This window comes from Lycorma delicatula, chromosome 4, assembly GCF_047948215.1.
Source record: "Lycorma delicatula isolate Av1 chromosome 4, ASM4794821v1, whole genome shotgun sequence".
Taxonomy (NCBI): domain Eukaryota; kingdom Metazoa; phylum Arthropoda; class Insecta; order Hemiptera; family Fulgoridae; genus Lycorma; species Lycorma delicatula.
This window is the reverse complement of record NC_134458.1, coordinates 97,869,588-97,880,245: the sequence shown is the minus strand read 5'-3', so window position 1 is coordinate 97,880,245 and position 10,658 is coordinate 97,869,588. Positions and strand designations below refer to the sequence as shown.

The following is a 10,658-nucleotide window of genomic DNA, read 5'->3' as shown; positions in this document are numbered from 1 at the left end:
ATGCGTAAAGATAGATTCCTAATCCCTTATACATCTTAAGAGTTAAATTTTATTATATTTTTCTAAGTATTTCATATACTGTTCCATTTTTGGTTAAGTAAACAATTTAGATATTTTTGACAGGTAAATTTAGATTTTTTCATCCAAAATTTTGTTTTCATTTAAAATCTAATCTACTTGGATATTTTGGTATTTTTAATGTTCCCGTTATTCAAACTATCTTATTTCAATTAATTCAGATTAATGAAATTTATTGCACTGTTAGCGGCAAACAGAATGATCCTAATGCATTTTTATTTCATTTTACCTCTACAATTATAAATCATTAAATAATTTTTATAATTTCAAATTGTAGTGAAACAAATTCTGTATGTTTTTTATTCGGTGGGGAATATATATTTTTGCTTTAATTTTTTTTTTATCGTCCGTATGACCACACCGATATTGTACGACTGAATGAAGGACTGTCACGAATAACGAGTAAATTTTGTTCACTTGTCACATCAAATCCAGTAAATCTTCTATGTGCTTTTCTTTGTAAACGATTTCGTAATAATACGTATAGCGATATCGCTACCGCAGCTAAAAAAACCATTCCTAACGTTGCAAATGACATTGCCATTTTTGGTGCTGATAAACAAAACGGTTGATCTCCAAAATCACTGAAAGCACTAGCTTTTTCATCTGAAACAAAAAATAGAGTTTTATTAGTATATACGTATACTTATATATTTCTCTGAGTAAGAAGTATATAAAAAAGAGAAGGATTATAAATAGATATGTGTATATAAAGGACTAGATGATGATAGGAATATGTAGATATAAATACGCATTACATTAAAAAAAAATACCAAAAGGAATATTAATAATAATAGAATGGGTTTTTCTAAGACATATTTTAGTTTTAATTATTCTATTTTACATCATATTATAGTATTTACTACTTTGATGTAAAATAACTTGAAATTTGAATTTAATTATAAATTCGATAGCTAACTCGATTTTAAGTTATCTTCTCCCTCCTAGACAGAAACTCTCACTTTCTCAATCCCATCAGAAAAAAATTCAGAAGCAGAAACCATTTTCTGAACCTTTAATAAAAAATAATATCAGTAAATTAATTCATGTTTTAGCTTACCTATTGATCGTGTTACATACTTATCGTTTGTATTTTTACTTTTATATTTCTACTAAATTTTAGGAATATCTAACCGTTAGTTAGATTTTAAAATGCTTTCTATAGATATGAGAACAATTAACCGATCTATCGGGTTCAAGCTTCGATAAGTATTTTCGAATGAAAAGCATTTTAACTATTCCTGGCTTACTTTATTTAAAATTAGGCCGTCTGGGTTAGTTTCCCAGCTTTTCAAAACAATTATTTTGAAAGTGAAGACAAGTTAGTTTACCTGGGAATGTAATTTCTTGTCAACTGGGATCGGTAGCGTTCACCTAAACTTTCGAGAAGTCTCAGTTCATTTATTTGTTTTTTCAAAAATATTTGAATTTTATATAAAAGTTAACAGGAATTATGCTACTTGATATTACAAAAGATGTTTCATTTCATAATACAGTATTTAGCTATTCAGAAATAAAAATTAATAATTAAATAGTATGTAGTATCCTCAGCTGCTGAAAGGTAGCGGTGTAATCGTTGCGTAACATACTCGCTAAAAACAGTAAATGAATGAATGCTTAACCCTTTTATTGTTCCAAAAATACCTTTATTTAGGGTTCATGCTGCAAAAAATGTTACGTTTTCAACGAAATTACACACAACGTTACGAAGGAAAAATGTAAATTATTTTTACTGTTTTATTAAGGAAAAAGAGTATAAAGTACTAATCAAATATAAAATAAAATAACGAAAACTAAAAAATTATTCTAAATTCTTTATACGCCATATTGTTAACATTTTAGTGTAATTTTGTTAAAAAATTTACGAAAAAAATCCCTTCATCGAACATAATAATGTTTTTTTTTTTTTTTATTACTATTATACAAATTTGTCTATTCAGCGTTTTCTAAACAACAATCATTTATTTTTTAATTTTTATTTATTTTATTTTTTGATTGAAATAATTGTGAGATGAAGTTAGATTCTTAACAGTTAATTTTTAGAATTTTTTCACGAAAATTTTACTCATCCAAGTCATTTTAATTTTAAAAAAATAGTGTGACAAGACCGGTATAACGGACCTGAGTAACGGATTCCTGCCAATTAAAAAGAAAATAATAGAAAATACAATAATAAGAGGAATCCAAAAAGGGGCTAAAAGAAACCCTTTTAGTATAGGTAACAGGTTCGTTTAACGATGGTCCTTTGTAATACTGCCTACTAACACACACTAAACACATATAGTTCCGTGAGAAGAGTTACCAGACCAAGGTTTTGAATTTCATGAGAAAATATCGATCATTCTCAAGCTTCGAGTTGGGTCCGGTCCGATAGGTAAAGCGGATGGGAGTAAATACTTCTTCGGGGAAAACCAGTTAAAATAAGTACCGCGAGATCAGTCTAGGCGAGACGTTAAGATGTCAGTCTGAGATATGAGAGTCTGCTAGATGTGAGTTCTGCAAGATGTCAGTCAGCGAAAGTATTCTGCGAGGAGATCAGTGAAGGAGCGAATTTATAGTTTAGGTTCGACGCAATTACGGTGGCGTTACAAGTAATTCCAGTACACGAAAACAAGAAATAGTTCGGTGAGTTACTGTAAGATTATAAGTGAAAGAGATAATATACTAAATTTCATTTATAAATTGTTAGGGTAGTTTTATTTGTGAACAGCAAAGGTATTTGCCGTGAAAGAACTTTATACATGTCTTATCTATTGTACTCGTGCCATTGTTGTTAATACAACTCTAGTGGTTAAAATTATTAAGACTAGCGGTCACTCTAATGTCTTCTGACAATGGGACTGAATTCTGCTTTTCAATTAAATTTATCTCCCTGTGAATAAATCCTGACGATTACTTTAAATTCTGTTTTGTTTGTAACCACTGATAATTATTATTATTGGCATTTATTTTTATTATTGTTGTTGTTATTATTATTGAGGTTGTGATTACTAAGATTAATATCTGTTTATTATAGACATTTAATACTATTATTGTTTGCTGTTGTCATCATTATTATTCTGATTATTGTTGTGGTTTAAATTAGTACGATCATTATTTGTTTATTTATTATTGTCACTAATAATTATTGTGAATTGTTTATTGCTGTCGCTTATTATTATTATTATTGATTTGTCTTGTTTTACTTATGGTTTAAACCAATAAATTGTAATTATATAAACATTTTCAATTGTCAATCTCTCAATATCCTGATCTAGCCGCGAACACGCGAAAATATAGTCGGAAAAGTCATTTTTCTGTACTTCTTCTTCACTTCTTTAAAGAAAACTTTAAGTTATGAAATGAAATCAAATAGGCAAATAGGACAATTATTAGGGAGTAAAGAAAGACCACCCTTGACATTTTTAATAGTATTTAACGAATTTTTAAGCTTCAATCTTTATCAATAACGTGACCGATAGAGTAAAATTAACGATGACAAAAAAAATCAATTACGGGCTATAAATAACATTATGAGTTTTTCTACTATAAAAACAAGTCATTTTATCTTGGTACCGTTCTTTATAACGTGGGATATTGTACATTTAAAATTTCGTTAAAAATATAAAATAATAGTTCAAGAACTAGTCTAAAATGCTGTGACACTGGGTGGTTTTGATTACAATAATGGTTTGAAACATTAAATAAAATTGCTTAAACTTTTTCTCCTTAAGTACCAAAACTAATTTTCAAACTATCCACATGATGTTCAAGGTGAAAAAGAACCCCCCTCGTTGTAATTTTTTAACTTCCAGTACCTATCGTAATGACCGGCCATTCTCATAATATGTATGCGTTTAAATTACTACGACTCGCTTAATTTCCTCACAAAGATTTCGTTAATAACATGCTCTGAAGATATTTTCTTTAAACGTTTATTCTCAGAACATAAAACACAGAAGATATTTTCATAACCCTTTGTTTTATTACACGACTGCCCAAAAAGGAATGTAATGTTTTTAGGGTGTATATATGTATGTTCCACCGTAGCAGCTCAACAGCCGAACCGATTTAGATGTATGACCCCGCGTTGGAATCCTTACGTTAAGGGGAGTGTCATGGGGTATTTAAATATGTATATATTAAACGTATGTATATATATATATATATATATATATATACTCGTATACGTTTAATTGTAACTAAAAAGCCACAAAAAATCATAATGTATACGATTCTAAATCGATAATCGATACTATTTACAGTATCGATTTATTTGTATTGAAAATATTTGTGTTTTAAGATCTGCTACGATATTGAATGAATAAATTACAGTTGTAAAATTTATTAATTTATTTTATAATCATTATTACTGCTGTTATTTATTGTTTATAAACATTTAAGATCCTCGACGCGTTATTATCCTCATGATTGTGAGAATATTATATATTTTACAGAAACATTTTAAGAAAAGAAATATTAGTGTGCAGAAAAAAGTTTTCTGAACATTTGATGTTTTTATATTTAAAATAGGCACAAGGAGTGAGTCGATATAGAATTAAATATCTTTTAATTGAAATATAATGTTTAACCCCAGCCATATTGATAATAAGGAGTTGGCTTGTGTGTGTTCGTGTGAGATTGTGTTAGCTGCCAGTCCAGCTGCTGCTATTGGCACAGATCGGACCTCGTGATGCGCTGGCCGGGTGCGCGCCAACGATTCTCTCCCGCTAAATAAAGAATCCTTTTTTTACTGCTAAATATTAACTAATAATTCCTTTCTTTTATTAATAAATAACAACAAATAAATAGAAATACTAATATAAAATAAAAATAATCTACGTTTAGAAATTAAATTAAATAACCTGTAAATTAATCGACAACGGACTGCTTCTAGAGGAAGAGAGTCGCGTGCAGCCTCCCGCGCATCACCATTGATCCGCTTTGCGACACAATTTTATTGCTAAATATTAACTATTTATACGACTGCCCATAAAGTAGTGTAATGCATTTAGGGTGTATGTATGTACCCAGCTCAACGGCTGAACCGATTTAGATGTATCACCCCGCGTTGAAATCCTTACGTAACTGGGAACGTCATAAGTTGTATAAAGAAAATCCCTTTGGGAACGCCGGAAGGCGGAGGTAGATTTCACCGGTGCTAAGAAGGGGATAAAAAAGTGATCCACCTTAAAGTTAAGAAAAACTTCAAATTTACTCAATACAAAAATGGTGGTATATGACAAAATGTTTCACATATTAAGCATACGACAAGCCCCATCTTACAATTCCAGCAATATTTTAGTCATCCGTTACCGTAATGGTTGGTCATATCAAAAATTGTTTCAGACAAAAGTTTTAGGTAGTGCTTAGAGAACCAACGACCACTTTAAACCGATTCGATATTGTGTCTATTCAAGGAGGTATGATTTTTTTTGTCTTCGAAACCCCATTTTATCTACCCCTTGGGCCAATGGTTGGTGATATCAAAAAACTTTACTTAGATAAGTTTTAGACCCTTATCTAAAGAATAGTAGTGGGAAAGTTATATTGAGAAATCAAAAGAAAATCGGCGAGTCTAATTTATCCATAAAAATGGAAGTCTTGTTTCTGTCAACCAAAATACAATGTCGGTTGATTATACACCCGGCAATGGGGCTTCGGAGATATACAGAATGATCAACTCAATACGACCACCATCGGGATGTCAGAAACTATAAAACTATTAAGTTTTATGAGAAACTTTAAAGTATCTAGGGAACCTTCACTAGATTTTCCCTACATTAAAAAATACAATATCAAAACTTTTGAAATCTTCGCCCTTTTCCAATCTGGCGGCTAACTTTATTATTTCAAAGGGAAATCTCACATTTTTATTGCATTTTTGGGTAGAAAACAGTATTTTAAAACATTTTTTTGTTTGGTATTTTTCTCTAAACCACGCTGTTACAGAGCTGTACAAAACTTTTCAATAGTGTAATTATTACATCGTAGATGTAAATAAATTATCATTAAACAGTGACAGAACAGTTTGCATGATATTTTCAAAATCATTATTTTATTACCGATGAATTTAATTTGTATATTAAAGGGAAGCTTATTAAAAAAGTTTAGCAAACTAAGTATTTAGAAATTATCATTCATCAACACTTGCATTGGAATTATCAAACAGATAGTATTGTGTAAAAAACCAAATGTATTATATACGTGTTATATAGGCTTAGTAACTTACTTACTGCTAAAAATCTCTTCATGAATATGTACTGGTTATCTAACAGTATAGTTACTTATAGTATTATTTAATATGGGGTGGAGAAAGTAAATCGACTATGATAATATTCATAAGGTTATCAACATTCTCAACAAAAAAAATAGCAATCAATGCTCAGTTACATAAAAAGTACATATTAGAAACATCATATTACATTATAAAGAACTTTTACATAAAAATGTTAATAACGGTTCCATTAGACGAAAAAAGCAATACTTTTACCTAAAGTCAACAATGATAAAACAAAAATACAACTCGCATGTACGTCAGTATTTTATTTAACATCTTACCACCTAAATTCAAAAATATAAGCTTCATAAATATCAAAAATAAACTGGAAAATTGGGTTAACACTGAGTAAACTAAAACGAGATGTATTTGAAATAGAGAGAAATTTAAGTATTAAGAAAAATGTAATGAATAAATTATTTCATTTATTAAGTTTAGTATGATAAGTAATGTAAAATTTCTTATATATTGACTGTTAGGTTTTTCCAGGCTGCGTACATATGCTTAAGCTCTCTGCAGTGTTCAGTGTGTAGCTATGTAATGCTTTACGTAATTATGGATTGTATCTTATTCTGTAACCACTAATGATCAGTTAATAAAACGGTTGATAATTACAACAAAACAGTTGATATTTATTTATGATTAAAATTTTACTTTTTTTTCGTTTAAAATTGTCAGCCCGCAGCTACCTAACGGTTGTGTTAAAATTCAGATTTTTCTAACTTTTCTTTTTTAACCAATTTATCTTACACCATTTTCTTCAAAATTAGATTTTATATAAATTTTGTTTATTTATTGTTCATTTAACAAAGCACGTACCCATACATAAAAAACAGGGTTTTTATACCAATTTATTGGTTTTCTCCCCATATTTCTCAAAAGCTAGTGTAGATTCGGTTCTGTGACCTATCCTATTCAATTTTTCAGGTCAATAACCATAACAAATCATTAATTCTGCTCCTTGATTACTGTCCTAAAAATTTCAGTACGACCTCATTTCACCAGGGTAGCTGGTATCCGAGCGAAATTTTTCACTAGCCGTAACTCGAAAAAGAAGCATTTTAGGACATATGTTTACATGGACTTTTTCCATTATTTTCATGAGTAGGATAGGTTATGAAAGTCCCGGGAGAACTTCGTGATACACCTTGAATATGTGAAGCTAATAGTAAGAAGATATAAAAATTTTAAAGACGTTAATGGAAATTATCTGAGCACATATTAACGGAAAATTTAGGTTACAATTAGAGTATCATTTAAAACTGATCGACAAGGTAATATTAATTTTTATAAAAGAAATTATTTTAATAATATCTGTATTAAATTGGTAGAAAGACGTTTTACACGAAAATTACGTGTAAATTCTACAATGGAAATTACGTCTTTCAAAACGTTTGCTCACAGGCCTTTTACGTTCCAAAAAATGTATCTCTTCAAGGTATTACACGCACCAGGAAGGTACACACCTAATTTTTCCCCTTGTATCTAAAGCGATGATGGATGAAATAAGTTGTGACGTTTTTATTGCAAGGTCTCCTTAACGCGTCAAAGTTTGTATCTACCCTGTCCATTTGCATTTTCACATATTTTTAGGACTTCTTGCCCGCCAATTAGGTTTCGTGTTATTTTTTTTCTATCTTTCATTTCCAATTATCGCAACTAAAAGAAGATTCACATCATTTTATCCAGGGTCTAATTATATGTACAAAAATATTCGGGTAGTTGCACTCCAAGGTTGTTTCTATCATAATTCTGTAGTTGTATCTCTTCGTTTTACTTGACGTTGTATACGTTAAATTCCTAACAATATTTTCGTTAAGTACACTTGAGGATAGCCTCTCACCAACAAGTAAGGGTGTACCCCAGTTTGGTTAATTGTTCCGTGAATTTCAAAACATAATTCAGAAAAATTTATTCTCATTTTTCCGATGCCTCCTTTGTATCTAAGCACTAGTATATCTGTGAGAAATGAGCCTTCGAAGAAATTATACCATAAATATGTGAATTTTCCTGTCAGTTTCGTTCCATGGGAAACAAGAAAGGTTTCAATAGTTTTTTCGGTCCAAACTGTATACTTTGTTATTTATCACATTTGTTCTTACAACTTTTTTAAAAAGGTTTTCTTTTACACTGCGCCTTCCGAGAAGAATTATTCTTGTATTTTTCTACTTTTTCTTTCATTCTGTTTACGTAAATGTTTTGGCGGCTATACCTTCACGCGATTGTGATTATAATTTTTTTCACCGAGCAACATAAATAATGTTGTTCTATGACTTTTTGTCTTTGTTCGTGTGTGTGTGTGTGTGTGTGTGTGTGTCTGTTTCGGTTTATGGGTGCGTGTTTATCCCTCCTTTACTTCCTCTTGGTTTTGTGTTAAAGATTACTAATAAAATAAAACGCTTTACAATATAAAAACTGTATACCTTTCAGATGCACATATAAATAAAAAGAAATAAAATAATTAACTGAAAAGTTACAGGGATTTGAAAAATAACGGTGCAAATCCTTAGTTTTTCAAATGAGATAAAAATTTAATTAATTTTATAAGAGATTAGATTACTTAATTTTGGCTAACTGATCTTTTACTTAGGAAATAATAAAATCATATAGTTTGTGTACATATATAAATATATTTATCAAATTATGAAAAAACAGTATGATACAGAACTGCTTCAAGTGCTTCGCTTTTTTAAATTACAAATTGTGAGGAATAAATTGATGAAAGAAAAATTCTATAGTAATAGTCATATATCTTGCTTGTTGATAATAAATTCAACACAATGATGTTTCAGACGTAATATTTATTTGTGGAAAATTTATAGTTAAAGCGTTACGTATATTTTTTTTTTTTCATTTCATAAATGCAGATAGAATTTTGTGTTGAAGTTTTTGTAAATTTTGGCTTTTTTTTAATCAGCTTGTTTTTTTTATTGTTTCATGGTTTATAAAAAAAGTAAATTAACAAAAGAAAACAGCAATTACGAACGCAATACAAAAGAAAAATGATTTAACTGTACTTATAAAATAAAACAAATAACGAAGAGAAAAAGGCTTTTAAAATAATATTACAAGAGCAGTGGACAGTCCGAATTGAAATAAAACGTTTTTGAAAAATATAATAATTAAATTATCTGAATCGGCCAAACTTTTTTGGAGCTTTAATATGTATGTAAATTTTTTATTAGGTTATTTTTTTTTTTGTTTTTTTTTTGTTTCATTTGTATTTAAATTGATTTTTATTTAATACTTTTCATTTACTGCTGATGATTATTAAAAATGTATATGTTAAATTAGTTAAGATCTTCATTTTTTAACGAAAAACCTTGACCTTTACATTTTCTATTTTTTTTCTTTTTAACAACATTAAAATTTATTTTTGAGCGGCTTACAGATATTTTTCTTACCTTTTTTTTAATGAAAATAGATTAATTTTGATATTTATTTTTTTAATTATATTTAAATAACAATTTTTTATAAACTTATTACATTTAATTTTTTATTTAAGTTTTTAACCTAAGTTTTAAAAATACTTTTGGGTCTCATGAGTTATACGACCACTACTATAAATATATTAAATAAAATAAAAATATATAAATTTTGTATATGAGGTTGATAAAACACCCGATTATATTAATCTAACCAAACTTAACATACGCTCGCTAACCTTGACTAGCGAGCGAAGCGAGCGTTGCAAAGCAAGTGGTGGTCGTATAACCCATAAGACCCGAAATCATAAATATAATCTAACCAACGCTCGCTTCTCTCGCTAGTCAAGGTTAGCGAGCGAAGCGAGCGTAAGTTAAATTTGGTTAGATTATATTAATAATTATAACATGAGCAAGGTCAACTTATTCTTAAATTAGTTCATTTATATTTTATTTTATTTTATATATTTATAGTGGTGGTCGTATAACCCATGAGACCCAAACCTTTTATTTAAGTTTTTCCAGATATAATTCAAATTAATTTTTTTAATAACATGTTTAAATATTTCACAATTATTTTTTTTTTTTTGTAATGAACTTCACTAATCGTTCATAAAAATATACGTATATTACGAAAATACAAACAGATAAACAAAGTGTCCCGAAGTTTCCATGAACAGAAAAATAAATAGTTTTTTTTTTTTTATTAAAACCATTTTATTTAAATTATATGCTTACATAATTACCGTTGTTTTAAAAACACATTTCGATGCGTGTCCTCCTCAACTGAAGAAGACGTTACCCCATAACTTTCAATACATAGGAAAAATAAACATTTTTTTATGAAGGCTGTGGTACATCAGGAAAAGATACAAAACATAAATTATCTCAAGTAA

General features: G+C 28.9%; 1 protein-coding gene across 1 annotated transcript in view; it reads right to left on the bottom strand.

Annotated features, from left to right (window-relative positions):
- Nucleotides 1–271: 271 nt before the first annotated feature.
- LOC142322906 (uncharacterized) overlaps nucleotides 272–10,658 on the bottom strand; it is a 28,015-nt gene continuing 17,628 nt past the window's right edge. Inside the window, exon 2 of the mRNA XM_075361997.1 lies at nucleotides 272–684. Coding sequence (XP_075218112.1) covers nucleotides 419–684 — 266 coding nt within the window. The 3' untranslated portion in view covers nucleotides 272–418. The remainder of the gene's footprint in view (nucleotides 685–10,658) is intronic.